The sequence below is a fragment of the Zalophus californianus genome, chromosome 16 (assembly GCF_009762305.2).
Source record: "Zalophus californianus isolate mZalCal1 chromosome 16, mZalCal1.pri.v2, whole genome shotgun sequence".
In the NCBI taxonomy this organism is placed as follows: domain Eukaryota; kingdom Metazoa; phylum Chordata; class Mammalia; order Carnivora; family Otariidae; genus Zalophus; species Zalophus californianus.
The window spans coordinates 2,841,571-2,869,084 of record NC_045610.1 but is presented as its reverse complement, the minus strand read 5'-3'; the positions used below and the strand labels follow the sequence as shown (position 1 = coordinate 2,869,084).

The 27,514-nt window shown below is 58.9% G+C and overlaps 4 protein-coding genes and 1 non-coding gene across 22 annotated transcripts in view; 3 read left to right on the top strand and 2 right to left on the bottom strand.

Moving 5' to 3' along the window:
• Positions 1-39: 39 nt before the first annotated feature.
• On the top strand, positions 40-1,936 carry TRAPPC1 (trafficking protein particle complex 1). Of its 2 annotated transcripts, none has more exons than XM_027626223.2 (5): positions 40-101; positions 213-311; positions 463-560; positions 1,100-1,238; positions 1,537-1,936. In XM_027626223.2, the coding sequence occupies exons 2-5, from the start codon at positions 213-215 to the stop codon at positions 1,663-1,665; spliced, it is 465 nt and encodes a 154-aa protein (XP_027482024.1). In that variant the 5' UTR covers positions 40-101; the 3' UTR covers positions 1,666-1,936. The 2 variants fall into 2 exon arrangements, with proteins under 2 accessions (XP_027482024.1, XP_027482025.1); XM_027626224.2 differs by having other exon boundaries at positions 43-101; positions 463-533.
• A 1,052-nt stretch (positions 1,937-2,988) lies between these two features.
• Positions 2,989-9,876, top strand: KCNAB3 (potassium voltage-gated channel subfamily A regulatory beta subunit 3). 3 transcript variants are annotated; one of them, XM_027626217.2, is made up of 14 exons: positions 2,989-3,568; positions 4,881-4,924; positions 5,031-5,068; positions 5,281-5,360; positions 6,640-6,684; positions 6,763-6,807; positions 7,009-7,052; positions 7,246-7,332; positions 7,616-7,701; positions 7,873-7,993; positions 8,077-8,171; positions 8,251-8,374; positions 8,557-8,645; positions 8,894-9,876. In XM_027626217.2, the coding sequence occupies exons 1-14, from the start codon at positions 3,327-3,329 to the stop codon at positions 8,969-8,971; spliced, it is 1,218 nt and encodes a 405-aa protein (XP_027482018.1). In that variant the 5' UTR covers positions 2,989-3,326; the 3' UTR covers positions 8,972-9,876. The 3 variants fall into 3 exon arrangements, with proteins under 3 accessions (XP_027482018.1, XP_027482017.1, XP_027482019.1); XM_027626216.2 differs by having other exon boundaries at positions 5,031-5,095; XM_027626218.2 differs by lacking the exons at positions 8,077-8,171; positions 8,251-8,374 and having other exon boundaries at positions 5,031-5,095.
• A 4,799-nt stretch (positions 9,877-14,675) lies between these two features.
• On the top strand, positions 14,676-17,155 carry RNF227 (ring finger protein 227). Of its 4 annotated transcripts, none has more exons than XM_027626091.2 (4): positions 14,676-15,251; positions 15,513-15,599; positions 16,041-16,045; positions 16,507-17,155. In XM_027626091.2, the coding sequence occupies exons 1-2, from the start codon at positions 14,747-14,749 to the stop codon at positions 15,566-15,568; spliced, it is 561 nt and encodes a 186-aa protein (XP_027481892.1). In that variant the 5' UTR covers positions 14,676-14,746; the 3' UTR covers positions 15,569-15,599; positions 16,041-16,045; positions 16,507-17,155. The 4 variants fall into 4 exon arrangements, 2 of the variants coding, with proteins under 2 accessions (XP_027481892.1, XP_027481891.1); XR_003525312.2 differs by having other exon boundaries at positions 14,681-15,251; positions 16,041-16,138; XR_003525311.2 differs by having other exon boundaries at positions 15,513-15,637; positions 16,041-17,155.
• Positions 17,156-17,749: 594 nt separating this feature from the next.
• CHD3 (chromodomain helicase DNA binding protein 3) overlaps positions 17,750-27,514 on the bottom strand; it is a 24,730-nt gene continuing 14,965 nt past the window's right edge. For 5 of the 12 annotated variants that reach the window (XM_027625741.2, XM_027625738.2, XM_027625742.2 and 2 more), the window contains exons 22-40: positions 27,340-27,464; positions 26,904-27,135; positions 26,416-26,582; positions 25,789-25,966; positions 25,301-25,366; positions 24,756-24,841; positions 24,488-24,621; positions 23,810-23,954; positions 23,489-23,651; positions 23,254-23,375; positions 23,025-23,160; positions 22,809-22,910; positions 22,531-22,662; positions 21,854-21,962; positions 21,546-21,678; positions 21,007-21,248; positions 19,776-19,939; positions 19,400-19,526; positions 17,750-19,023 (exon numbers count right to left, since the gene is read on the bottom strand). In XM_027625741.2, coding sequence (XP_027481542.2) covers positions 18,783-19,023; positions 19,400-19,526; positions 19,776-19,939; positions 21,007-21,248; positions 21,546-21,678; positions 21,854-21,962; positions 22,531-22,662; positions 22,809-22,910; positions 23,025-23,160; positions 23,254-23,375; positions 23,489-23,651; positions 23,810-23,954; positions 24,488-24,621; positions 24,756-24,841; positions 25,301-25,366; positions 25,789-25,966; positions 26,416-26,582; positions 26,904-27,135; positions 27,340-27,464 — 2,804 coding nt within the window. In that variant the 3' untranslated portion in view covers positions 17,750-18,782. The remainder of the gene's footprint in view (positions 19,024-19,399; positions 19,527-19,775; positions 19,940-21,006; positions 21,249-21,545; positions 21,679-21,853; positions 21,963-22,530; positions 22,663-22,808; positions 22,911-23,024; positions 23,161-23,253; positions 23,376-23,488; positions 23,652-23,809; positions 23,955-24,487; positions 24,622-24,755; positions 24,842-25,300; positions 25,367-25,788; positions 25,967-26,415; positions 26,583-26,903; positions 27,136-27,339; positions 27,465-27,514) is intronic. The other 7 variants (XM_027625745.2, XM_027625751.2, XM_027625739.2 and 4 more) reach the window with 6 other exon arrangements.
• Positions 24,217-24,360, bottom strand: LOC113908390. Its single transcript, XR_003515464.2, has one exon.

Here is a 27,514-nt window from a genome sequence, read left to right as displayed (position 1 = left end):
GGGGCGGAGTTATTGTCCCACCGCCGCAGTTTGAGGAGCCGGTGGGGCGGGGCTCCGAAGAAACCGGAAGTATCTCGTGACGGGCACCAGGAGCAGTTCCGGTGAGTCCGGGGGAGGGGTTCCTGCCGGGTTGGGGGAGTCAGGGACCGGGAACTGGAGCCCCCGGAGTGTGGGCGGTCGGGGAGCGAAGCTTAACGCTCTCTGCCCTGCAGATGACTGTTCACAACCTGTACCTGTTTGACCGGAATGGAGTGTGCCTTCATTACAGCGAGTGGCACCGCAAGAAGCAAGCGGGGATCCCCAAAGAAGAGGTGACGAGAGGGCCCCGCGCAGTCCGGGTGACCTCGCATCTCAAACGCACATGGTCCCAGCCCAGCCCTTCCTAGCCAAACCCCGTCTGGTTCCCACCCCTATCCCGTCTCCTTCAACAACCAAGAGCTAACTCTGTCCCTCTCCCTCCAGGAGTACAAGCTGATGTACGGGATGCTCTTCTCTATCCGCTCCTTTGTCAGCAAGATGTCCCCGCTAGACATGTACGCTGAGTCAGAGGAGATGCCGAGGGAAGGAGGGCTGGCCTTGGGAATTTGGGGGGCGGGGGAGACTTTGTGGAGTGGAAGAGACATTGCCGCCAACAGAGGGGAAGGAGACAGACAGAGAGAGGCTGAGTCTGGAGGGAGAGTGCTGGAGCTGGCCTGAGCGGCGAAGGGGAAGATCTGAAGGGGGAGAGGTTGGGTGCGGGGGCTAAACTGAGGAGAGGAGGTGGGAGGTGTCTTACTAAATCAGGCTCCTGTGAACGATGTTTAGGGAGTCGACCTAGACAGGATCAGAAGTATCTCAATGGAAGAGATTATGCTCCCATTCCTTTTTAAAGATTTTAATTTATTTATTTAACAGAGAGAGAGAGACACAGCGAGAGAGGGAACACAAGCAGGGGGAGTGAGCGAGGGAGAAGCAGGCTTCCCATGGAGCAGGGAGCCCGATGCGGGGCTCGATCCCAGGACCCGGGGATCATGACGTGAGCCGAAGGCAGACGCTTAACGACTGAGCCACCCAGGTGCCCCTATGCTCCCATTCCTTAATGTCCTCCTCATCTCTGCAGGAAGGACGGCTTCCTGGCCTTCCAAACTAGCCGTTACAAACTCCATTACTACGAGACGCCCACTGGGATCAAGGTTGTCATGAACACTGACTTGGGCGTCGGACCCATCCGAGACGTGCTGCATCATATCTACAGTGCGGTCAGTGCCAGCTCCCGGGACCCTTCCCTCCCCAAAAGCTCCTCCACAGCCATGGCCACTTAGAGCCTCAAGACTCCTTGAGCTTCCCTGCCCTAATTGTACTGTACCGTAGCCCTGTTGAAGTCAGGAGTTTTCTCAGGACTCTTTAGGTCCTGAAACACCACCACTTTCTCCTCAGGGAGGCTTGCCTCCCAGCCCTTGATCCTTGTGCATTCGCACACTCCTGAGGTCGCACTAGGTTTGGGGTTGAAAACAAGAAGTGTCCAAAGCCTGGCTCTAACACCCTTCCCCTCCGTAGCTGTATGTGGAGCTGGTGGTGAAGAATCCCTTGTGCCCACTGGGCCAAACTGTGCAAAGTGAGCTCTTCCGCTCCCGACTGGACTCCTACGTCCGCTCTCTGCCTTTCTTCTCTGCCCGGGCTGGCTGAAGGAAGCACCCTACCTCACCCCTCAGCAGAATCCCTGTCTGCCTGGGGCCCTTCCTAACCTGTTTCATATGAAGGCCCCCGCTGCATGCCCCTCTGCCCCCTCCTGTTGCCCAGCAGCCCTCCCAGGGCAGCAGCCTAAAGCCCACCCCGGTGCCCTCCCTGTCTGAGGAAGGAAGCCTCCAGGAGTCCGTACACCTCCAAACCAGGCCGTCTGCGGTTTTATACCCTACCTGATGCTGCAAAAGTACAGAATAAACTTTTTGTCACCCTCTGCAGCCTAAGCGTGTTAGTTTGTCAGTTTGGGTGGTCCGTCGGGGTCCTGCCCCACTCACAAAGGCATGGACCAGGGTGGCCACGTCCCGTGAGCCTGTAAAGAGGCTTTGTCCATTGGCTTCTCAACAGTGACAGATCTTACTCCACTCACAATGGGGTTACGTCCAGATAAACCCATCGTGAGTTGAAAATATAAGTCGAAAATGCATTTACTTCACCTGATCTACCAACCGTCATAGCTTAGCCTAGCCTACCTTAAATGTGCTCAGAATACTACATTAGTCCATGGTTGGGCAAAGTCATCTAACACGAAGCCTATTTTATAATAAAGTGTTGAATATGTCATGTGAATACTGTACTGAGAGTAAAAAAAAATAAGTGTATCGGTGGTTTACACTCCGGATCCAGGGGCTTACTGGGGGCTGAGACTCCCTGCCACTGCCCAGCGTCAGGAGGTATCATACAGTATATTGCTAGCCCAGGACAAAATTCAAAGTACGGTTTCTACTGAATGTCTATTGCTTTTGCACCATCAAAAAGATGAAAAAAAAATTGTAAGTCAAACCATAACTAGGGACCGTCTGCAATGACATTTTGGGGGCAGGGGGAGCTGTCCTGCGTTTTGTCCTGGCGGCCGCTCACGAGCTGCTGATAGCACATCTGCATCCCCAATCCCGGTTGTGACAGTCAAAAATGTCGCCAGACCTTGCCACATGACCCCCCGGGGGACAAAATAATCCCCCATTGAAAACCACGTTGCTGGAAGAAGGCCGAAGTGCTGCGGGTCCCAGGGGGTATGATAATCACCCTCCCAGGTTCTGCCCTCCCGGCTTCTCCAAACGCACAGACTCTTCAAGCTGCGGCAGCCTTCGGAGGCGGGGCTTATGCAGATGAGCGGCGTGTTTGGCTGGGAGGCGGGCGGTTTTATGCAGATGAGGGGGGCGGTGCTTGCATGTTGATGATCTGGGCCCGCTGCCGACGCTGCTGGGAGCCTAGCTGTCCCGCTGCGGTTTGGGCTGAGGTGGCATCTCTCTTCCACCACCAGCCCTCGTCCCTAGGTCCCTATCCTCCGAGGACCGCCCTCGACCTTTGCCCTCACCCATTTCCCCCTCCTCCTCCCCGCGCCAGGGACCCCGTCTCCGAATATCTGCACTCGTGCCGCCCCCCGCATTTCTCCCCTCCCGCCGCAAACCCCGCGACCTCCAGCAGCCCGCCCCCGCGGGCCCGATCCTGCCTGGCGGCTCCCGCCGCAGCCTGCTCAGCCTTCCCGCTCTCCCAGGGCTCGCGCCACTACACCCCCCCCCACCCCCGCCGTCCGCGCCGGGGCTTCCCTGTTCCCAACTCCTCCCGCCCCCTCGAAGCCCCCTCTCCCGCCCTGGCCAGTTGGCATGCAGGTGTCTATCGCGTGTACCGAGCAGAACCTTCGCAGCCGGAGCAGTGAGGACCGTCTGTGTGGACCCCGGCCGGGCCCCGGGGGCGGTAATGGCGGGCCGGTCGGCGGGGGGCATGGGAATCCTCCGAGGGAAGGAGGGTCCGGCCCCAAGGCCCGGGCCGCACTGGTCCCCCGACCCCCAGCGCCCGCTGGGTCCCTCCGAGAGAGCACCGGCAGAGGCACTGGCATGAAATACAGGTATGGGGGTGGCCAGGCAGCCCACCCCATCGGCTCCCCTTTCCTGACCCCTGAGGCTTCCTGGGATGCCGCCAGGACCCCCTCAATCTTCGCTAAGAAGGTCCTAGCTCATCCCCATCTCCTCTTCCCATCACCGGGGTACTCTCTTACTTGGTCCCTCTCTTTGTCTCCGTCCATACCCCTGACTAGGGGAAAATCAACTTTACCAAGGTTGACCGGTCGGGTCAGAGCCAGGTGGTGCTCCTGAGCTTCCCTCCTTATCCCCAGGGGGGACAGGGATGCACGGATCTCCAGGCTGGGGGCCCCCTCTGGGATGGAGTGTCCTTGGGTCTGTGTCCTGGGAAGGGGGGGAGGGGCAGGTGGGAAGGAAACGGCTTCTCACTCTGGCCAACTCAGGATGCCTGACCCAGATACTGCCCTCACCTGCCCCAAGGGCCAGGTCTCCTGCAACCTTTCTTGGTGGGGAGGGGAGTGGGGCTCTTGGAAGCATGGACCACATCTCTCAACCCCATGCTGAGGGACAGGCCTGGTGGAGAAAGTAGACTGAATTGTAACCGACTTTCTCAGAGAACTGCTGGGCTCTCAGAACTTGCATAAGAGAGGTAGGGAGGGGCTCCTACTTGGGAGTGAGCCGAGGTTACTGATTGGACCTGACTCTTGTCACTTGAGAAATTTGATCTCTCCATGTGTTGCCTCTGATTGAGAAGCTGAGCCAACTACCTGGGTGAGGAGACCTTGGGAGGAGGGGGCTCTCTGGGTCAGAGACAGACGCCACAAGCCCACAGAAGTGGAGGGAGCCTACGGAGGAAGAGGGAAAACTGGCCTTTCCTGTCATACTCCCCACTCAGGTGTCCTACCTGCGTTTTGAGGGCCCATCTGCCTCCCCTGTCCAAGGACCCCTGCCTGCCTGAGTGCCTAAACCTGACTTGGTTTACCCACTCCCACCGCGGTGTCTGCCCTTCAGTAGAGCATTCTTTATCTGCGGGTCTGTTTCCACAAACTCATCACCATCGCCCTGTCACATTCCTCCCTACCCCAAACTCCACACATCCCAGCGATGACTCAAACACAGATGAGACCCCACCAGGAGAAACACAAACCAGGCAGCCAGCCACAGAGGCTCTGGATGTTGTCTCCAGAGTCACTTAGGCTTGGGGCGTAGTACTGCCCAACTCAGTAGGCCCACTGGGTCTAGTTCCTTTGGACTGAACTACCCGAGGGCTTCCGATTCTGGAAGGAGAGGAGCTGGGGGCTGATCATCTCTGTCCTTAATGGAGGCTCCACCCTTTCCTGCTGCTTCTCTATCCTGCAGGAACCTAGGAAAGTCTGGCCTTCGGGTCTCCTGTCTTGGCCTAGGTGAGTTAGAAAGCAGAGGACTTAAGGGAGGGGGCATTCGCGGCTTGCCGCCCCACCCCACCCCCCCCGCCCCATGGTGGTCACATGCCTGGCTTCTCTCTCGCAGGCACCTGGGTCACGTTTGGTTCTCAAATCTCGGACGAGGTATACGTGATGGGCCCTAGAAGCAGGGTGAGGGGGTGTGAGGGAACCAGAGAAGAGGGGAGTAGACTCGGCGAGGGGTTTGGACAACAAGCACGGGGAATGGCGGCCCTGAGGCTGGAGGGTGGGGCCGGGGCCAGGGTGCAGGGGGGCTGCAGTGCAGACGGAGGTCGCTGGGGGCCAGTGCTTGATCTTCATCTCTGTCACCTCCCTAGACAGCAGAGGACGTGCTGACAGTGGCCTATGAGCACGGTGTAAACCTATTTGACACGGCTGAAGTCTACGCAGCGGGGAAGTAAGGACTGGGGTGAAAGAGCCAAGTTTCATCTGGAAGGCTAAGAGAACATCGGGGCTTATTTTCCCTCTAGAGAACCCCGGGAACTCTGTGAACACGAAGTTCCAACCTTTCAGCCAATGGGCCCCCGACGCACTAGGGGAATTGCAGTCCCAACATCAGTCCCTCTTCAGTGTAGAGCCCAAAGGGCATTCTAGGCAGTCCAAATAAAATGAAGCCAACAAATCTATCCTGGGCATCAGTTATGTGTCGCAATGTGGGGATTACAAGGCTGAATTTTCACAGATCGCATACCCATGGCTTCACGCTGGGTCTTCCCAAACCTAGCCAAAACCTAGGATGACCTTCCCCCACCTCTTCTCCCATCTGGCAAACTCTCCCACTCATCTTCAAGACTTGGCCCAATGTCAGCTCCTCCAAGAAGACTTTGCCCAGCTCCCCGAGTCGGTCATCACCCACCTCAGCTCCCAAAGCACTTTGTACCGCCCTCCGACCCACCATCTGTCAATTACGGGTTGATATAGCCATGTTTGCTGCTCAACTGGGAGGCTCCTCCTTCCACGGAACTTGTCCATGTCACCTAAGTACCTACACAGAGCCTAGCCCAGAGCAGACACTGCTCGTAGGATGACAACACGCCCCCCCCCCCCCCACAAAGCTCACGGTCAAAGCGGTTAAACCGAAAACACAGGGAGATATGAAAAGGAACAGGGAAACTTCGGTAACCAACCAGGTCATAACAATTTAAGACCTGTCACAGGTTAGCGCGTAATTAAGTGCCAAAGAATTGAGCCAGCAGGAGCTAAGGAAGGTGACAAGAAGGGCTGACCACAGACTGTGGCAATCAGAGAACATTTTCAATAAAATGAAGCAGAATCCAAGTGAAGCTTTGGAAGATGGGTGGGATTTTGCAGAGACTCAACGAAGGGGGAGGGTTATGCAGACGGTTGGAACCAGAGCAGACAACGGGTGTCCTCCCAACCTCACTAGTCTGTCCCTGTCCCCTCATATTCTATCCCTTTGACACCCTGAACAAAGCTTGGTACGCAGTTGATGTACAATTGATATTTGCCCGATGAATGAAAAGTATATGATCACACCCCAAGTTCTGGGAGTCTTTCTTAATTTTGTCCAGGATGAGGCTGACAGCCTAACGGGCTCCTGGTCTATGGTCTGCTTTACTAGAGAGGAAATGGGTTGAAGGGAAAGGTGGGGAGGAGGGGAAGGAACTGATCCACCTTGGAAGGGCCAGTGTTTCCGACATCATCTTTCTTCCCAGGGCTGAAAGAACCCTAGGCAACATACTCAAGAGCAAAGGATGGAGGTGAGACTGTGTTTGGAGGGGTTGCTGGGGAAATGGTCATCCCAAATCCCTTTTCTTGCTTCTCTCTCTTTTTTCCAGGAGATCAAGCTATGTCATCACCACCAAGATTTTTGGGGGAGGACAGTAAGTGGCTGCCACACTCTATTTGGGGAGAGCTACAGAGAGCGTGTGAAGGTGCATGAGGGAGAGGCGTGGGTACGGCTGCCACCCCGGGTCTGCAGCCTGCCCCTGAGGACCCGTGCAATCCCAGTCCCTTGTGGCGCCAGGCCAGCCCTGTTCCCCTGTCTTTGTCACACCTCATCTTTGACTTCCCTTTTCCTGCAGGGCAGAAACCGAGCGAGGCCTGAGCCGCAAACACATCATCGAGGGTGAGAGTTAGGGGCTGGGAACAGTGGCTGGGTAGAGAAGCCAGAAGAGTTGGGAACGTCCTCTGAACCTTTGAGTTGGAGGCTCTGCATAGGGGAGCTGGGAGTTAGGCGGCCATGGCAAGGGGGTAATGTCTGAATCCTGAGCAAAGGGAAGCTGAAATACTTACCTTCCTCTCCCCCACCCCTCCCCCAGGCTTGCAAGGATCCCTGGAGCGCCTCCAGTTGGGATACGTGGACATCGTCTTCGCCAATCGCTCCGACCCCAATAGTCCCATGGAGGGTAAAAGCAGCACCCCCACCCTGGCCATCCTTCAAAACGGCACTTCCTCAAATCTCAGCAGGAAGCCAGTCCCTGCTCATGAGGCCTCCCAACCTCCACAGTGGAGGCTCAGATCCCAGGTCCTGGATGGGGCGGGGGGGGGGGGGGGAGCAGATACCAATCTCTCTGATTACACAGAGATGATGCCTGGGGTTCTTGGTGGGGCAGGCCGAGGCCCACAGATCTAGAGCCCTGGATGTCAGGGGTCTGACAGGGAGGTTCTCTCTCTCTCCCGTGTGCCTAGAGATTGTGCGAGCCATGACCTATGTCATTAACCAGGGCCTGGCCCTCTACTGGGGGACATCCCGGTGGGGAGCTGCAGAAATCATGGTGAGTGTGCCACCCCACTTCCTCCCGCTGTCCCACGACCGGTCCCCCCTTTTCACATGGCCACCCCAAAACCCACTCTACTGGAGGAGGGGGAGTGGAAGAAAGTGGGAAGAGTGCTCTGATTTCCGCCCCCCCCCCCCCCCCCCCCCGTCTCTCCCTGCCCCAACCCAGGAGGCCTACTCCATGGCCAGACAGTTCAATCTGATTCCTCCAGTGTGTGAGCAAGCCGAGCACCATCTGTTTCAGAGAGAGAAGGGGGAGATGCAGCTGCCAGAGCTCTACCACAAGATTGGTTCGCAGCCCCCATCCCTACCTTTCCCTTGGCCAGTCCGTCACCTAGATCCCCATCCCCACATCCAATCCTCTTGCCCTTAGGTGTTGGCTCGGTCACCTGGTCCCCTCTGGCCTGTGGCCTCATCACTAGCAAGTATGAGGGGCGAGTCCCAGAGACCTGCAGGGCCACCATCAAGGTGAGATCTGGGGGCTCAGGATGGCAGCACTGGGCCATCTGGGCAGATCCGGGTGGTGCTGATTCTCCTTGGCCTCCAGGGCTACCAGTGGCTCAAGGACAAAGTGCAGAGTGAGGGTGGCAAGAAGCAGCCACAAGCCAAAGTCATGGACCTTCTTCCCATGGCTCACCAGCTGGGCTGCACTGTGGCGCAGCTTGCTATTGGTGAGACACCGCCAGCCCTGGACCCTGCGGGGGGAGGGGCCTCACCTCCTGCCCAGACACCCCCAAACCCAAGACTGGTTTGTCCCTAGGGAGGACCCTCTTCCTCAGAGACACTCCTCAAGTGTGGGTGCTGAACTGTGGGTGTTCCCCTCAGTTCTCATTCTTCTCTCCTCTGGCCCCAGCGTGGTGTCTCCGCAGCGAGGGTGTCAGCTCGGTCTTGCTGGGGGTGTCAAGTGCAGCGCAGCTGCTGGAACATCTGGGAGCCCTGCAGGTGAGCTGGGGACTCAGAGGCAGAGCCCATCTCTGCCCCCTTCCCCAGCTGTCCGACCCGGAATGGGCTTGGGAGGTCAGCCACTACAAAGTCCTCTCACTCCGCAGAGAGGTCCCGGGGCGACAAGGGGAGGCTCTTTTCCCGCCACCTGGCCCCCTGCGCTGCTCCCCTCCCTGGCCCCCGAACCCCATGCCCTTCTTCGGTGAGCCAGCACGTACTGTCCCCTCCACCACCGCCTTCCCCTCCAGGTGCTGAGCCAGCTGACGCCGCAGACGGTGATGGAGATAGACGGGCTTCTGGGGAACAAGCCGCCTTCCAAGAAATAGTCCGTCGGGGGCGCAGGCACCCACACCCGGGCCGCCGCCGCCGCCGCCTCCCCCCTCCCGCCCCGGATCCCTCCACGCCGCGGCCGCAGCCGGGGGGGCCCCGCCCCCTAACGAGTCCCGGCTTCGAGTAGCGATGCGCATGAACAAAGCCATATTCCCCGCAGTGGGGCTCGAGAGGCAAAGTAGTGCGCCGTCCGCCTCCCTGCGCTCGCTCCTCCAGGCCTTCTTGCTAATCCCGGGCATGAACCACCGGGCCGGCTCCTCTCTGCCCCTTGGTCTCCCTCCCTTCTCTTCTTCCCCTAATCGCCGAGGCCCAGAGGAAGACAAAAAACAAAAAACAGGGCAGATACAGGAAACTTGCACATTACCTCAAAAGTGGCCCTTGACATGTCATCAAGGGATAATAACCTAATAAGAAGGGAGTAGTGACGTCATCTGGGACAAAGGCACGGGGGCTCTTATTCTGTACAAAGGAAGCCAGGCTGGTCCTGGCAGGAAGTAAACGGCACCCTTTGAGGACCCTGCCTCCCAGCAGAAGGTGGAGGGGCGCTTACATTAAAAAGTGTCAATACTCGGTTCTTGCAAAGAAGGGGGTGGGGGGCGGGGGATGCAGTGACACAGCACTGACGCAGGTAAAGGGAAGTGTGCTGGCAAAGCGATTGGGGCGGGCTTGGGGAAAAGCTGGGCTGTGCTTTGCAGGACACTGGTGACAGCCTTTAGGTCATGGTGGAGACCTGGGGCTGGACTGAAAATGTCTGGGGATAGACTTGTGAGCCTGGAGCAGGATTTCCTACCTAGCAGTGGAGGGCTGCAGTCTTCCTCCTGGCAATAATCTTAAAGCAATAATGCCGGCCCCTCATCTGTAAGACTTCTCCCAGGGAACTGTAAATAAAATCTCAGCTTGATCCTCACTCCCGGTGTCTGAAATTGCAGGGGTTGGGAGGGTAGGACCTCAGTCTCAGATACCTGGCCCTCGTCTAGCTCCCTGCCATTAGAAAACTCCAGCGCTAGCTTTCTCTCCACTGACCAAGGCATCGTGCTGCCAATCACTGCCAGTCACCGCCCTCACTGAGGACCCAGGTCCCCGGATACCCCAGTCCCCGGTTTTCTTCCTTCCTTCCGTCACCGCATTCCCTCAGAGCCCAGAGATCTGGCTTCATAGTTTTGTTATTCCTCCCTCTGACCCTCTTGCCTTTGTTTTGCTTAAAGTTACACTAGCCACAGTTCTCGTTCCTGTGCTTCTCATTTCCCTTTTCCTGATACCCACATGTAGACCAAGGCACTCTCCGGGTGGTTTTGTTGTGGCTGTGTGGGAGGGGCTGATGCGAGGTTGAGGCGTTGGGATTTGGGGAAGGAGAGGTAAGATGAAAACTGGCCTATGGTGGAGATGATGCAGGGGTAGGGGGGGGAGGGAAAGGGGTTATCATAAAGGAAAAAGGGAAGCAGAAAAGCAGACTCAAATGTGATTCTGTCGGATACGATCCCTAACCTTCCCCCAAAGGACTCTGATTTCCCTGAGACACAAAGTGGATGGAAAGTTACAACCTCTAAAGATCACAAGACAGGGGAGGATGCGCGCTGCCTTCCTTAAAATACAACCTCCCCATCTCCCTTCGACTCATCCTCACCCTTCCTCGATCCTGAAGCTGACAAAGCAGCGAAAAACCAATTTCCAAAAAGAGAAAAGCCAGCAGCCTGCCATTTGCTGGCTAGCAACCAACCCGGATCAACTAATGAATAGTTACATCCACTCCTAACATCTCCCACTCGTTTTGCAAGACTGCGGAGGAAACAAGGAGGTAAAATATATGACTAAACGGTGGTTAGTTCTTCTGCAACAAACATACACTAATTCATAAATTCAAAATAGTATTCTCTTTAAATGGTTCTTTTGGAAGACTCCTCCTTTATTTTAATAGAAATGTCTCCCCCCTTGCTCAAAACGTTAAAAAGAAAAAAGTCCTCTTAGGAATTACCTTCAGAGGCTGTTTGTAAAGCCCTCGTAAGAAACCTTCCTTCATTGCCACACCTCATTTACCGTATTTATCACCCACCTCATTCATTAACTTAACAAGTATTTATTTATCGAGTCCCACTATGGTACGGGGATACAGTGGTGAACAAAACCAGACTCAGAACAACCTTTGTGGAGTTTCCGGATGAAAAAAAGAAACAAACAAACACAAGTTGCAGGTGTCCAAAGTCCAGAGACAAGCACGGGCTGCTACCAGAGTCCACAGTGGTATCTGAAAGGTGAGGCTGCACTCTGCGGTGAAGGATCAGCCGGTGTTAATAAGGTGAAAGCAAGAGGGCTAGGGGAAGCGTGCAGAAGGGAACATGCGCGCCACCCAAGTTCTCCAAAGCTAGAGGGTCCAAAGAGAGCATGGAAGCAGAATGGGAGACATGAGTAGTTCAGAACACACAAGACCTTATCGGGCACTTCGGAATATTATCTTTATCCTAAGGGCAATAGGAAACCGTCCATATCTGTTGTTACACCCCCCCCCCAAATTTGGTGGCTCGAAACAACTTTTTAAAATTTTATTTTTACCCCCATTATTCTGTGGTTTGGCTGGTTCCCCTGCTCTTTCCACCTGGGCTCACACGTGTGGCTGGACTGAGCGGGCAGGTCAGCTGAGCAGGAGCATCAGCGGCCTCACTGCTACATTTGGCCATTGGCTGGGACTCCTCAGTTCTCCATGTAGCCTCATCTGCTGGTAAGTTCCCTTACGTAATAGACTCGGGGCAGGGATCCCAAGGGATGAAGGCAGAAGCTGCAAGGCCTCTGACAGACTGTGCCCCAGAACTCACACAATGTCACTTCTGCCACTTTCTATTAGTCACAGGAAGTCACGAGGTGAGCCCAGATTCCAGGAAGAGGGAAACAGACCCCAACAGACGGGAGAAGCAGCAAAGTCCCATGGCATAGGAATTCGGGGCTACTAAACTAAACTATCACCACATTAAAAGATTTTATTTTTTGGGGGGGGCGCCTGGGTGGCTCAGTTGGTTAAGCGACTGCCTTCGGCTCAGGTCACGATCCTGGAGTCCCAGGATCGAGTCCCGCATCAGGCTCCCTGCTCGGCGGGGAGTCTGCCTCTCCCTCTGACCCTCTTCCCTCTCGTGCTCTCTATCTCTCATTCTCTCTCTCTCAAATAAATAAAATCTTTCAAAAAATTTAAAAAAAGATTTTATTTTTTTAAGATTTTATTTATTTATTTGACAGAGAGATACACAGCGAGAGAGGAAACACAAGCAGGGGGAATGGGAGAGAGAGAAGCAGGCTTCCCGCCGAGCAGGGAGCCCGATGCGGGGCTCGATCCCAGGACCCTGGAACCATGGCCTGAGCCGAAGGCAGACGCCCAACGACTGAGCCCCCCAGGCGCCCCTCGCATTAAAAGATTTTAAACAGGAATGGAAATGGTTGTGGTAGGACCTGGCTGGGCTTGAGATCTGGAAAGATCACTGGTGATCTGGTGAAAAGGCTCCTACCAGGGTCTAAGCAAGAGATGGTGGCAGCCTGGACTGGGGTGGTGTACTGAAGATGGAGAAAAGTAGGTGGATCAGGGAGACATTTATTTAGGAGGCAAAATGAACAGGGCTTGCTGAGAAGTTGGTAAAGGAAGGTAACAATGGCGCGGGAAGAGGGGTCAAGGATGACTGCTTTGGTTTCTGGAGCTGGGTAAAGAAAGAGGTGGGAGGGGCGCCTGGGTGGCTCAGTTGTTATGTGTCTGCCTTCGGCTCAGGTCATGATTCCGGGGTCCTGGGATGGAGCCCCGCATCGGGCTCCCTGCTCAGCAGGGAGCCTGCTTCTCCCTCTCCCACTCCCCCTGCTTGTGTTCCCTCTCTCGCTGTGTCTCTCTCTGTCAAGTAAATAAATAAAATCTTAAAAAAAAAAAAAAAAGAAGGAAAGAAAGGGGTGGGAAACGCTGGAGGAGGTGCGGACTTGGGACAAGGGAGATCATCATTTTGGGTTCCTGAAGACGAACAAGAAAGGAAGGTCTGGAGCTCAGAGAGGCTTTGGCTGTCAAACACTTTGGAAGCATTTATATAATCATATCTACCCTAAAAGTTTAAGATGTAATCACCAACCGAAGATATTAAAAGATGTGAGGATAGGGCGCCTGGGTGGCTCCGTCCGTTAAGTGTCTGCCTTCGGCTCGTGTCACGGTCTCATGGTCTCAGTGTCTCAGGGTCGTGGGATTGAGCCCTGAGTCAGGCTTCCTGCTCAGTAGGGAGTCTGCTTCTCCCTCTCCCTCTGCCCCTCCCCCTGCTCATTCCCTCTCTCAAATAAATAAATAAATAAATAAATAATCTTAAAATAAGTAAATAAAAGAAGATTTGAGGAGACCTCGGAGCAACATTCCAAAGAGAAGTTGCCAAAAAGTTTTGAATTATGACAGCATCGTTGGCATAAGTGGATAACTTCCCCCACGGGACCGTGAAGACAAGACAACTCAGAAGTTCTGAACTATCTGTTTCCAAACAACGGTATACCTCCTCAGTAAAGATTATCCTTAAGGGTTGTAGCAATCTAGTTAAAAAACAAAACCAGCTCTACATTTCCTGTGAAAGCCAGCAAACGCCATGTGAGTAGAGAAGCCCACCTTGTATTGATCAAAAGAGACGGGTGTTGCAAATGTTGGGTATTGGAAAGTCAACAGAACATAGGCTGGGGGCACAGGATAAAAGCAGCTAACACGGCCTGTTTTCTGCGGGCCAGGCCCTATGCTAAACCCCTTGCATATATAAGCTCATTCAATACTATATTACCCACACTGTATAAATGAGGAAACCAACCGGCCCCGTGAGGTTAGGTAACTTGCTCGGGGTGTCACAACTCCTGAGTGCTGGAGGCTAGGATCTGGTGGTCGAGTCTGCGCAGAACCTGGGCGACAGGTCCAGGAGAGGAGGGTGAGGAGGCAGCTGGAGGTGGGTGTGGTACCACGAGGTGGTACCACGTGGGCTGTGTGTTATGTCCTGTTTACCTGTGGGGCAAATCAGACCCCTGAGTCAGAGCTCAAGCTGGGCATGATTTGCTGAAACCATCATGGTGTGTGGGTGTCCCGGCCTGGCTACTCCGGAAGAAAAGGATTCCCAGCATTCCCGGGAGGAGGGCCATCCATGGCCCTGGCACCTAGGGGTCTCCATAAGGCTGAGATGTCGGCTGGGAGGTGAGCAGTTTGAGAATGAGTTTGGGAAGCTGGCCTTACCAGAACCCAGGGAGGGAGGGTATAATAATGCGAGTTAAGGGCTGCATCCGCGCCAGTGTCCAGAAGGCCACTAAAGATTGGGCAGAACGGGCAGTGCCATCGGCTTAGGCGGTCTGTCTGGGTGCGGCTGTGAACGGAGGGTGCACAAGTAAACCAACAGCCCCGGCGGGCTGCGGAGTCCCGGGTCAGCGGGCGGCCGAGGGCTGGGGCGCTGCACGGGCCTGGAGATTTGCACACAGACTCAAGGAGCGCCAGCTCGGGGTTGGGGGAGGGGGGATGAAGGAAGGCGCGGAGAGCGCGAGCGGCGGCGCGCCTCCCACCGGCCTCGGCCGCGCAGCACCGGGGCCGCCCACCCCGCCCGGCCGTCGCTGGCATCCCCGGCTTCGCGCCTCCACCGCCCCCACGCGTGCCGCGCCGGGGAGCGGCCTGACGGCGGCGTGACGCCTCGAGGGGCGGGCCCTCGCTATTAAAAGGGGCCAGAGGCCGCGGCGCCCGCCCCAGGAGCCGAGCCAGCCACGAGGAGGGCCGGCCCGTTGCATCCACCGAGTCCGCGGCGGGAACCATGCAGCTCCTGGTGAGGGTGCCGTCTGTCCCGGAGCGGGGCGAGCTGGACTGCAGCATCTGCTACCGGCCCTTCAACCTCGCGGGCCGCGCGCCCCGCCGCCTGCCCGGGACGGCGCGCGCCCGCTGCGGCCACACGCTCTGCACCAAGTGCCTGCGCGAGCTGGCGGCGCGCGGCGACGGCGGCGGGGCGGCCGCGCGTGTGGTGCGCCTGCGCCGCGTCGTCACGTGCCCCTTCTGCCGCGCGCTCACGCCGCTCCCGCGCGGCGGGGTCATGGAGGTCTCCGTGGACCCGGACTTGTGGTCGCGGCTGGAGGAGAGGGCGCGGGCCGAGCGCAAGCCGGAGGAGGCCGGCGGCCCGGTCGCGGGAGGCGGCGATGCCGACGACGAAGAGGAGAGAGAGGAGGGGGCGGGACCCAGGAGCGCGGGCTGGCGCGCGCTCCGGCGGCTGTGGGAGCGGGTGCTGGCGCCCGCGCACCGCTGGCGGCGGCCGCTGCCTAGCAACGGTGAGGGGCCGCGGGGGGAGGCGGCGGGGTGGGGAAGGGTGCCCGGGATCGTGGGGGGGAGGCTCCGGGGGCCGGTGTCGGGGCGCCCGGGATCGCCCCGGGAGGCTGCGGCGGCCGGAGGGTGAGGTGGGGCCGTCGGGGGAGGCTGCGGGGGCCGGGAGCCGGGGTGGGGGCTGCGGGGGGCGGGGCGGGGCCGCCGGGGGCGCCGGCCCGGCCCGGCCGCAACCTCCCGCTGACACTGATCCTCCCGGTTTCGCCCAGTGCTGTACTGTCCGGAGATAAAGGACCTGGCCCGCATGAGCCGCTGCACGCTGTGACCGCGGAGCCCAAAGCCGCGGCGGAAGGAAGGTGGGCGCTGCATTCTCGGGGCGCGCTGGAGTGCAGGGGTGAGGCCAAGGACACCCCGCACCCGTTCGGGGATTGGCGCTGCTGCGGGAGTTGAGCCTAGGGCAGGAGGGCCCGCCCTAGCGAATGGCCCCCGCACCCCGTGTACCGACTGGGCCAGCCTCGCGTCCTCGGGGGAGAGGCCCCGGGATGGTGGCGACGGGTCCGCATTCCCGTGGGAAGGACAGAGAGTGTGTCCTTAGCTGTGACTTTGGCTTTTGTCCAGGGCAGCTCTGGCCAGTGGGAACAATAGGGCCCATTCTAGCAATTCTGTGTCAGTGGTTTGAAATTTCTTTAAAAGCTAGAGCGGAAGGGAAGAGGCCGATTTTGGTGTCACGTTACTGTCACTTCTGCGGCGTCTTAGAGAGCTGAGAAAAATAAACGTGTTTTTCTTTTTTTTTCCAGTGCTGGTATGCCCGTCTCCCCAGACCGGTAGTGTGTTCCTAAAATTACTGAGATGCCTCCGTGCCTTACTTCCTTTCACAGTCTCCCCGTGAGGGCAGGTATCACAGGGTCCAAAGGGCATTCTTCTGAGCCACCTACTTAGGGCCCTCAGGGCTAGGAAAGCCATTTGGTAAAGGCATCGCATTTTAATCCTTTTGATATTATTTGTCATCTTTACAGTCACAGGGAGAACACCGTCCCTACTGAAAAAAAGATGCGTATCATACAGTTAGAATTACTTTTTTAAGAGCGAGCACTTGAGGGGTTGGGAGGGACGGGAGAGGGAGGAGGAGGAGCTCAGGCAGGCTCTCTGCTGAGCCCGGAGCCTGACTTGGGGCTCGCTCTCATGATCCTGACTGACATCATGACCAGAGGCTGAAACCAAGAGTCAGAAGCTTAACGCACTCAGGCGCCCCTTCTCATGCAGTTTTAAACTCGTGCCCCCTAATTGGACATCGCCTGGTGTATGCCGTGGATTGTTTTAAAATCCTGTGACTACCTGAGGATACGGTTACAGTCAGGAGCCGCAGCATCACTGGAATTACAGAATCTCAGGATCCCACTTCAGACTCTTGAGTTTTAGCAAGAACCCCAGGTGATCCGTAGGCACGTAAACATCGAAGCAGCACTGATGGAGGTCCCGGACTTGCTAGGATGTCACCTTCCGTGGGGGGAATATTGAAAAGTTGGTACAAAGGATATACATTTTATTGGAAGTTGTAAAGGGACATTCTGTTGCTGAAGCAATCTTTGTGTGGTTTAATTATTATGTGACATTTCCCTGAGTTACCAATGTGAATTTATGAAATAGAAACCTGTTTTTATGACCGTATTTTGGCATTTTCCTGTGCTTGTCTCAGCTTAAATGTTTCCTCTTGCGGGAGGCCTTTCCCAGTGTTCCTCTGAGTGTAGCCCCCTCCCCCACAGGTGCTGTTCCAGAATGCCTTTGTTTTCCGAGAGGATGTGTTTTGTGAGTGTGAGGGAGGCAAGAGCAGTGACTGCCTTGTGCGTGTTGTGTGTCCAGGCTGAACAGTAGTGGTTAACATGTACTGTGTACTCAATAAACATTTGTTGGATTTAGCTTTTCTTTTTTGTTACGATCGCCTCAACAACGAAGCGTCTGGTCCCAACCCCTGACGTGTCAAGGAAGTATTGAGCAGTTCAAATCGTCAGCAAGCATGACTCCCCTCCCCCCTCCAACTTTAAAAAAAGCGGGGGGGGGGGGGGGGGGAGGGTGCGGAGCTCCGCTGCCTACTCGGGACTGCACCTGCGGAGCTGTACTGACCTCGGCTGACTCTTGGGGGGAACTAGGCAACTTGAAGGTGGGAAAGATGATCCAAAACGGATGAACGGGAGGCAGTTCAGAATCCTGCCAGGCACCCTCCCGCTTCACCTCTGTCCAGGAAGCCCTACCGGGTCTCTGATCTCAACCTGAGGACTGTGTGGGTATCCTGTGGCTCACCCTCCGTCTCTACACTGGGTTCCTCATGTGGGGGTTGGGGCTGGAGAAAGAGCCCGGGAGTTTTAGTTGATGATCCAAGAAAAAAAATAGGAAGTCACGAGTTTAAAAAAGAGAAAGATGGATGACGTGGAACGTCAGAAAGCAATACCCCTTGCCTTTCCCCTCCCCCCCACCAGAGACCTCCCACTCAAAAATAACAGAGCACACAGAAAGGAAAGTATAATTTATATGTACAACCAATACACCTGATACAGAAGAGGGGGTTGGGACAGCCCAGGAGTGGGTGTGAAGAGCCTGGGAAAGGGGCAGCGAGAAAGTGAAGGGGCAGCGAAGAGGAAGTGGGGGGTTCGCCATGCAAACTGCCACTCTCCCCGGCCCTTCCTGGGGAGGAAGACATGCCCGTGTCTCCCCAGCCTGCCCTCCACTATTTTGTTCTGGTCCCAAAGGCAAGGCAGCCCCCCGACTACACCCCCTGCCTGATCCACTCAAATTCAGTCCGTATCTAGGCCTTCAGGAGGGAGGGTAGAAGTACTCCAAGAACCTGAGCCCCGGGTCTGGGGGCTCCCCCACTTCTGGCCTGTAGCATTTTCTCCCACCCTTTCTAGGTGACCCGGGTCCCTAGAACAGATTGGGGAGCTCCTCTTTGGCTTGAGGGAGTATCGCCCAACCATCACTCTCTTTGTGTGTGTGTGTGTGGGGGGGGGAGGTCCCTGGTCCCTAGGGAGAGGAGAAGGCCCCCCCAACACAAGATGCCGGTACGCAGGAGGTAACTGAGCCAGTGAGCGGCGCCTTTATTCTGAGGCTGAACAGCAATCGACTCCCTCCCTTGTAACTGCTCCACCCTCCTTTTGGGGAGAGGTAGGGGAAGGAAACATGCAGCCCCCCCTCCTCTTCCCTTCCTCCCTCTCTGAAGTCCCCCTCCTCTCTTGCAAGCTCTTCTCCCCACCACAGTTCCTAAAGGCCAGGTGAGGCTAATCCCCCCACTTCTGTGGATGGAGCTTGTATTGCAGGAGTGAAGACGGGAGGCTCCACCTCTTTCCGCCCCCCCAACCACTCCTCGGGAAGCTGTGTACGTTCGGTGGGGGATGAAGATACTTGGAAGACCCTGCTTCACCGCCTCCCACCCAGACCTCTTCTCGCCAGCACGGTCTTCAAAGCGCGGTGGGAAAGGTGCACGGGAGTGGAGACAGACAAAGGGCCCTTCCTGAAGAGAGGAGTCGCAGAGAGGGGCAGAGTGGCTCCTAGCCCAGAGGCGGCCCAAGGGGTGGGGAAGGTGGAGGATTGGCAGCCGGTCCCAGAGCCTGAGCTGGGGGTCGGCCTCGGGCACGGGACCTGGGTGACGCGCAGGCCTGCGATCCGGTCAGTCGTCTATACAGATCACCTCCCCGGCTCGGGGCTCCTTCCGATCCAGCCCGTCTGACACCAGTGCCCCCACCATTTCCTTCTCCTTCTTCACCAGCACTGGAGGGCCGTTGGTGGTGGCTGTTTGGGAAGGGAGTAAGGAAGTGAACCCCGGCCTCACTCCCAAACGTGGCCTCCTGACTGGAGCGCGTTACTGCTAGGTTACCTCCTGCCGCTGCTAGTCAGTTCCCAGGGCAGCAGGGGTGGGAGCGGGGCGAACCCCTGTCCCCGAGAGACCCCGGGGCCCGCGACAGACCCCCCTGTGCCAACTCTCACCATACCCCCCCTTCTGATCTCCCGATTCTCTTTCCCGGAGGTAACCCAGATCGGGGAGGCTGGGGAAAGAGCTACCTGGCCCCAGAGCCACTAATGCCCTTGGTAAGGGGGGGTGGGGGTGCGGGTGGCGGTGGGCAGGGCCGAAGCTCGGAAGAGCAGGGGCGGGCCGTCACCAGCTGACCTGTGACGAAGGAGCCTGCTGGCATCTGGCTGTAGTTGGCGCCTGCGGCGGCCAGGGCCCCGGCGGGGGCGGCGCTGAAGGCCGCCCCGTACCCCGGAGGCGTAGCGTAGGGCCCCGGAGGGAAGGCCTGGAAGAGAGAGCGAGAGAGCCCCCGTGAGTGGCCCCACAGTCTGTGACAGAGAGCAGCCGTAGGGGCAACGGCGGCCACGCTCCAGAACTCCCAAGGGGGGGTCACATACAGGCAGGGAGACTCGAGGGTGAGGAGCGCGTCCCAGCAGGTCGTTTCTCCACACCGTCTAGAGCTGCCGGAAGCGTGTGTGTGGGGGCCGGAGAAGGGCCAGCAGGGACAACTGGAGTTAGCGGGAAAGAGGGTTACCGGTGTGGGGTGAGGCTCCGTGCCCTTGCTGGCCAGCCGGCTGAGGATGCTGCGCTCGGACATCTGCAGGCGGGCTGCGATGGGGGGTATTCGGGACAGCGTGGCCGGCAGGCGGGTCACGTCCGCCTTCATGTCGCTCAGCAACTCCTCCAGCTGGTTCAGAACTGGGGCCCGGGCCACGGAGAAAGAAGGGCGAGAGAAAGACAGGGAAAGGGAGAGATGGAGCCAGGAAACGACGAGGAGACAGAGGAACAGACACAGTCAGAAAAAGAGAGAGAGAGAGAGAGAGAAAAGCGAGAGGAAGAGAGGGAGGGAGATGTCAAAGAACCAGAGGCCAAGAAAATGACAGAAGGAGACAGAAAAAGTGACTCGGGGAGGGGGAGAAAGAAGAAGAAGAAGAGTCAGAGACCAGATGGGCAGAGGACAGATGGAAAGAGAGAACAGCACATGGGAGGCGGGGGGACATTGGGAGACATGGGGCGGAGGGTTGTCAGAACATCCCATACTCCAAGGGGGACGTTTTGGGGGTGGGGATGGTGGGGAGGAAATAGGAGACGTGGGAGGCGGTAAGTGGTGTCACAGATTTCAGGAGTCAAGGTTTTCCTATGTGAGGGGGAGGGAGGTTAGAGGGTCAGCAACACAGACTCAGGGAATTCGAACAGGGATCCAAGGGGCCAGGAATCAGTCACTAGTCAGACAGGATTAGATGGTTAGAGGGCTCTGGAGTCGAATCTATTCATCATCAGGCGAAGAGGGTTTGGGAGAAAGGGTTGGCGGTCAAAGGGAAGTCTCAGGGGGCAGGGTCACGGGGTGGGATGGGGGTGGGTAGTCTCTGCCTGGTGGGGCAAGCGAGACGGTGGGGGGGGGGCGGCGGACGTGATTTGTGGGATCGGGGGTAAGGATTCTGGGGGACTATACGCAGGCCACGGCCCCGGAGAGGGTGCTATTAGCAGTATGGCAGGCGTGTGGGTCAACGAAGAAGTTCCGCCCTGTGGAGGGGACGCGGCACAGTCTCACGGAGTCTGGGCAAGGGGGGCAGGGCCCTCTACTGGGCGCTGGTGTGAACGCTCTCAGGCACAGACGAGGGCCGGCTTGCACAAACCCAAGAGGCTAAAAACCACGGGGCGGCCGGGAGGGTCGGGGTAGGGGCAGAGGTCAGAGGGGGGTGGTTCACAGGGTAAAGGGGTCAGAGGGGTGGGAAGATTTTGAGGGGTGCGGGGTGAAGACTTACGCAGCGTTGTGGGCCCTCCCCCGCGCGGGGCCGCCGCGGCCCTTACCCTTGTGCAGGACGGCGTTGGCCGGCTTGTTCCCCGCCAGCGACTCCTTGGAGAGGTGCTGGTGGCTCTCGGCCAGGCACTCGGCCTCGGCGAAGCGGGCGTGGAGGGCCATGGCGGGGTGCGCCGGCTCCTGCGATAGGTTCAGGTAGGCCGCCCGCCGAAGCTGCTCCTCGATCACCAGCGCCTGCTCCAGGAGCTGAGGGCCCAGGCGGAGGGGGAGTGTGGGCATCTGCCAGCAGCGGGGCTAGCGGATGGGGGGCCGCACTGCGCTCCCTGCCCGCCCAGAGCACCCCAGCCTCACACCCTACCGAGGGTGGGCCCGGCCCGGCCCCCGACGCACACCAGTCCCGGACACAAGGCCGCACCCTGCTCTTGGCCTCAAGCACCGCTGTCACCCTCAAGGCGTCAGCCTTCCCCACATCCCGACCGCACCTGGTCCCCTCTCTGACCCAAGCTCCTCTTCAATGCTGTCCCTTCTCTCTCGGATCCCCACCTTGAATCTCCGGGCCAGGAACTTATTTTTCATCTCCAGAAAGTTCCCCTTATTGGCTTCAGTTTTAAACGGCTCATTGATGATGGCAAACTGAGCGTCATTCTGGATGTCCTGCCACCGGGCGTAGCCATGGCTGCAACGCAGGAAGGGGCCGTCAAGGAATTTAACGGGGAGGCGCTGCGTTACCCACACACACTTCCTCTTGGCCCCATCTCCCCAGAGTGCCCCCCCCCCTTCCCTGGGTGTGGACTCGTCCCCTCTCCAGGTTGAGAAAACCACTTTTTTCTTGCATTTGTATCTAAGGATACAGGACAATCCCGGCCAGAAGCCAATAGTCATGTCTTCGGTGCCAGATCTCATTGAGTTTCCCCGAGGAAATGGCTGCCCGTTCCTCATTCTGCCACAGCGTGTGAAGCTCTGAAAAGCGGGCCGAAGAGAGAGATGGGGCATCAGGAGTTTGGGAACCGTGGCCAACTCAACAGATGGGGCAGAGATGAGGGACCCGAGAGCGGGGAGAGGACCAAGGGCCCTTTAGGAGGAAGAGAGAAAGGTAGGTTCGCGGTGAGGAGCAAAAGCAGTTACAAACAAGGCTCAAGTTCGGACCAGGAATAAAGGGGGATTAAAGAGGGCTCTGGAGGGGCGCCTGGGTGGCTCAGTCGTTAAGCATCTGCCTTGGGCTCGGGTCATGATCCCAGGGTCCTGGGATCGAGCCCCGCATCGGGCTCCCTGCTCAGCGGGGAGCCTGCTTCTCCCTCTCCCTCTGCTGCTCCCCCTGCTTGTGTTCCCTCTCTGTGCGTCTCTGTCAAATAAATAAATGAAATCTTAGAAATAAATAAATAAATAGAGCTCTGGAATTAGGAGTGCAGCCAAGGAGGACCGTGGGCGGGGACGCATGCCCGCCCCGCTGGGAGCGACTTGCCACGGAAGGCACCACACCACGAGAAGGCCCGGGAGGCTGAGCATATCCTAGTGAGGGGCCCCCCACCTGTGAAGCCTCCGTCTGCGATATTGAACATGAACCGCGGCTTCTCCGCCTTCTCCTCGCGCCGCCCGTTGGGCCGCGGCTCGTCCCGGGGAGGCCCCGGCCGCAGCTCCCGCTCCCCTCTCGTGTCTTCTGCTGGGGGCAGATGGGGCAGAGGTCACCCCCATGTCCTGCACTGGCCTGGCCGGGAGCAAGGACCCCCCAGGACCCAGGCGTCGGCGCCCCCGGGCTCCAACCCCCGATTCCCTTGGACCCGGGGCCCCCGTGTGCCCACCCATTACCTCTCTTGCCCAAATCCCCTGCTTCCCCCTCCGGCCTCTCCCTGTGCTCCTGTCCATCCAACGGCTTCTCCTCCCCCCTCTCTCCTGGCGTCGACTCTGTGGCTGTGGGAGGGGGTAGGGGACAGGAAGGGAGGATGTCACCCTCATCCCCTGACCCCGGAAGAGGGAGCCCCCAGAGTCTAAGCCCCCTTGTCACCCCTAAGCCCATGCACCCACCTGACTTCTCTCTGTCCCCCCGGTACCCAGGTTCAGGGTCCATTTCTCCAGGGACTCCTGGCACCTCCTCCTCTAGAGGAATCTTCCTTGGCTCCAGCCGCTCCCCAAGCGATGGGGCTGGGCTAGGGACATCGGCCTAGGAGTCAGGATGGAGTCAGGATGAAGCAGAGAGATCCCAGGCACCTGGCCTTCACGCTCTCCCCTCTGCGGAAGCCCGGCAGCCACGTACCTCGGTCTCCGCCTTCTCCCCGGTTTTGCTGTTCTTCTCAGGCTTCTCCTCCTGGTTTTCCGCTTCATCCTTTTCAAGAGGTGTCCTCACACCATCTCCTTTCTCACTTGGAGCTGGAGTAGCTGCAGGGGGGAGGCAGAGTGAGGAGGCGGACACCCCCTCCCTGACTCCGATCCCTGCTTGCGGGGCACCGGCCCCCCATCCCCACCTCTCCTGCCGTCCTGACCCCCATTACCAGGCTTAGAAGTACAAGGACTATTCGTAGCAGAAGCCTCAGGGGTGGTGGGAGACGTTTTGGTAGGAGAGGAGGCTCTGGAGGAGCGCTTAGAGTCGGCACTGGGGTCGGGCATCAGCTCGGGCATCGACCAGCGCCCATTGATGTGCTCAAATTCCTGTACCTGAGAGGGGCAGGGAGCAGTAGGGACGGGTCAGCTGCAGGCGCTGGACACGCAGGCAGTTCTCCTGCCAGTGTGAGTCCGGAACTCGGGGATGCCAGGCACAGGGGGGACGGGGCCTGTGTGACCAGCTCGACTCTGCGTGAGGGACAGGCCGCTACCTTCTTCTTGACGAGAGACATCACTCCAATTCGGGTCAGCACTTGCTGGCGACTCAGGCCCTCCCGAGGGACACCGTCAGCAAAGGTTTCCGAGCCATCCGCCCCAGGCTCACAGAGGTGGCGCATGAACAGAGACACATAGGCCCTGAGAAGCGTGGGGTGGGATGCAGGTTAGGAGGCTCTCGGCGGGGAGGCAAGGTGGTGAGGGGGCGCACAGGGCTTACTGAAGTCCCGAAACCCTATACTGCCCGGAGGCCCCCCCCCCCCCCCGTCTCACCATGACCAGCCCTCCACATGCCCCCTCCCACCTCTGCCCCCCGTCTCTCCCCGGTCTCCTTGGCCTTGGTCCTTCGTTCCTTGGCCCCATCAGTCAGCTCATCATCCCTTCCACCAGCTCCCCTGCTAGTAAATGTGAGGCGAGGCCAGCCCGGGGCCAGGCGCCTGTCTCAGGCGCCTCTCCCATGGTGGGGTGGGGAGCCAGGCCTCTGTGCTCTAGGCTTGGCTGAGGGGAGGTGGAGCAGGCTGAGCCCACGCCCCAGGAAACCAAGCCAGAAAAGGCCGGGAGCGTGGTGGTCAGTTGAGTAAGGTCACATCATGTGGCGGCCGAGCGGAGGACGTGAACACCCCGGAGCTCCCACCCTTCCAGCCAGCTGGGTCAGGGGCACCACCCGCGCTCACTTGAACTCCTTCTCTGTCTTGCCCCTCAGGTCGCGCACCAGCCACTGAGTGGTGAAGGCGTCCTGCGGCGGCATCCCCCAGCGCATCACGGCGTTGAGGAAGGCCTTCCGCTGCCGGGTGTTGAATCCTAGCACCTGGGGGCCGGAGGGGAGGTAGGGGGCCATCAACATCCGGGGGGGGGGGTCTCACTGCCGGGACCCCCCTCAGTGACTCAGCCCCGAGGCCCCACCCCCGAGGGGACACATGGGGACCTGGGGCCAGCTCCCACCTCAATGTTGCCTCCAACTCGAGCCAGCAGCGGAGGCAGCGGCTTATCCTTCTCGTTCCGGAGCTGCCTCTTTGACTGTCGACGCCCTGGGTGTGGGTGGGTGGTCTGGTTGGCGGGGGGGGGGGGGGGGGGGGGGGACCTCCTCCACCCCACAGTCCTTCTCTACACCCCAGCCCCCGAGACGCAGAACCCAGGGAAGGCCTGGGTAATGTCTGAGGCACATCATCTAATTTTCTTTCGAGTGCTTTTCGACCTACCCACTGAGCAGGTCTAGAGGAAACAGGTCCCATTAAAGAACCAGCAGCCGGACCACCGGTGAGAACGTAAACGGTAACCTGCCTCGATTTTCCTTCTAGGCACCTCAGCCTCTACGATCCTATACTCCGATTTTAACAGTGCAGAAATTACGAGCGTTTTGACCTTTTTATCCGCGACCTTTACTTAGTCAACGGAAAAGCACTCGTTTGTAGAAAAGCGAGATTTAAAGGACGCCAGGGGGTGAGCTGGGAAAAGCTACAGTAGGAAATCAGGGAAACAGGTGCCACCTTCTGGACGCTCATCAAAGTCTTCGTCTTCCTCCTCTGATCCCACTGAGTATTCAGACTGGTTGTCTGCGGGGAGAGGGCACCGGATCAGGGACGGCTCCCGGGATGAGCCCACGCTGGGCCCTTTCTGCCTGGAGGCCCCCCGCCCCCCGGATGCTGTCAGACTCTCGGGCCACATATCCTGAACGGGGTCCACGTGCCACGCCCCTGCTCCCCGGGCACCTCCCCACCCCTGCGCATCCCGCGCCAGGTGGGGACCCTGGGGGTCCTGCGGGCCCCTGCGGCCACCAGCTGGCTGAGACCGCCCGCAAGCCCACCTGGCCCCCGGGGCAGCTCGCGCAGACCCTTCCTAACCCCCTGCGCCTCCAGCAGGGGAGGCCCTGACTCCGACGCCTCCCTCTCTCTCTCAAAATGCACCCCCCCCAGGGCCTCCAGGCTCCTCTTCAGCACGCCTCCCTCCCCAGTCCCTCCCCCGGGGCAGTCCTCACCCTGGTCCTCCTGAGCAGCATCGTTGTAGTTGACCTGCTTGCGAACCCGCTTGCCCTTGCCCAGATTGCGGGCCAGGTCTTCCTGCTGCTGCTCGTAGTGGTGCCTCAGCAGCTTCTCCCAGTAGTCGGGGTCCACGTTCTCCTCCTGCTTGATGATCTCCCGCTCGATCTCCTCGATCTGCGGGGCAGCACAACGCAAGCTCGCAGCCTCCCTCGCCGCCGCCCGGCGCTCACACCGCGACCACGTCCCTACCCTCCTGCCGCCCCGGGCTCCCCAACTCCGTGTGAACCCGTCTGGAAGCCGCATGTCTCCCTTGCCTCTCACCAGCAGCGAGCTTCTCCGCTCTGCTCCCTGCGGCTCCCCCGAAACCTGTCCCCTAGCACCCTCTGTGTCCCTCCCGCCCTGACGCGCTGGCACCCTGTTTGTCAGTACTCCCTCCGCCCAGGTTCTCCCCGGAGTCTGGCCTCACCCCTCGGACCGAGGAGCTGGGTCGCCTTTTGCTGGGCGCCCCGGTAAGAGCTCCGGTGAAAAACGAGAGCGAAGGGGGATGCTTCCCCTTCAGGTCCACGGGCGCTGCCCTGCGGAGGTGGCCTGGGACAGACCGCGTCCGGCCCCCGGCCTCTCACCTTGTCTTCCTCCCGCACCACGTACTGGGCCACCTTGAAGGAGCTGAGGTACTCGTTCATGTTCTGTACGTCCGTGTCCTCCGTCGCGTCCTGGTTCCGGTCCAACAGCCGCGCGATGGCCTCGTTGTCGTAGTGAATCACGCTGCTGTCTTCCTCTTTGTTCTCCCCTGGAGCAGACGGGAACGAGAGGGGGCTCAGTGTCCGCCAGAGCCTCCGCTGGAGCTTGAGGAAGGTCCGAGGAAAGCCTTCTACTTCGCCCCCTTCTCACGGGAGCGCTGCGGGAGAAGGCCCTTCCCCGGGGAGTCCGCGGGGACCTGCTCCGGCTCCCCGCCCCCCGCGCGGGGACGTGGGCCCCGACTACTGGCAGAGAGGGCCCCCCTTCCTCCCCACGGGCCGCCCCGGAGAGATTTTCTTCGGGGGCTCCCGCAGGCGCGCGCACCCGGGAGAGCAGGGGCCTGCCTTCAGGAAGCCGCAGGGAAGGTTCTCACCCTCGTTCTCGTCCTTGAACAGCTCCTCGGTGCCGAATTTGAGGATGTCATCCAGCTCCTGCTTGGACATGGAGCCCGCCTTGGAGCCCAGCCCGGGCCGGACCACCAGGTGCGTCAGCATCATCTTCCTCTTGGCCACTTGCGTGATTCGCTCTTCCACGGACGCGCGAGTCACAAACCGGTAAATCATCACCTTGTTGGCCTGGCCGATGCGGTGAGCGCGGCTGAAGGCCTGTGGGGGCCGGAAGCAGAAGCGGGGATGGACCGGGGGAGTGGTGGGGGAGACGGGGCCCACGTGCTGGCGAAAAGGCTGCCGGCTAGAAAGGGTCTTCTACCCCCGCAGAGCTTTCTCTCTTACCCGGGACACGACCCCCTCTGCCGTGAGCCCACGTCTCCCTGCTAACGGGTGCGGGGGCTCCAAGAGGCGAGCTCTCACCTGGATGTCGTTATGGGGGTTCCAGTCAGAATCAAAGATGATGACCGTGTCGGCAGTGGCCAGATTGATGCCCAGGCCCCCGGCTCGGGTGGACAGCAGGAAGCAGAACTGCTGGGCCCCGGGAGCTAGGAGGGGAGAGCGAGATTCGGCAGGCGTGCTAGGGGGCCAACTCCTA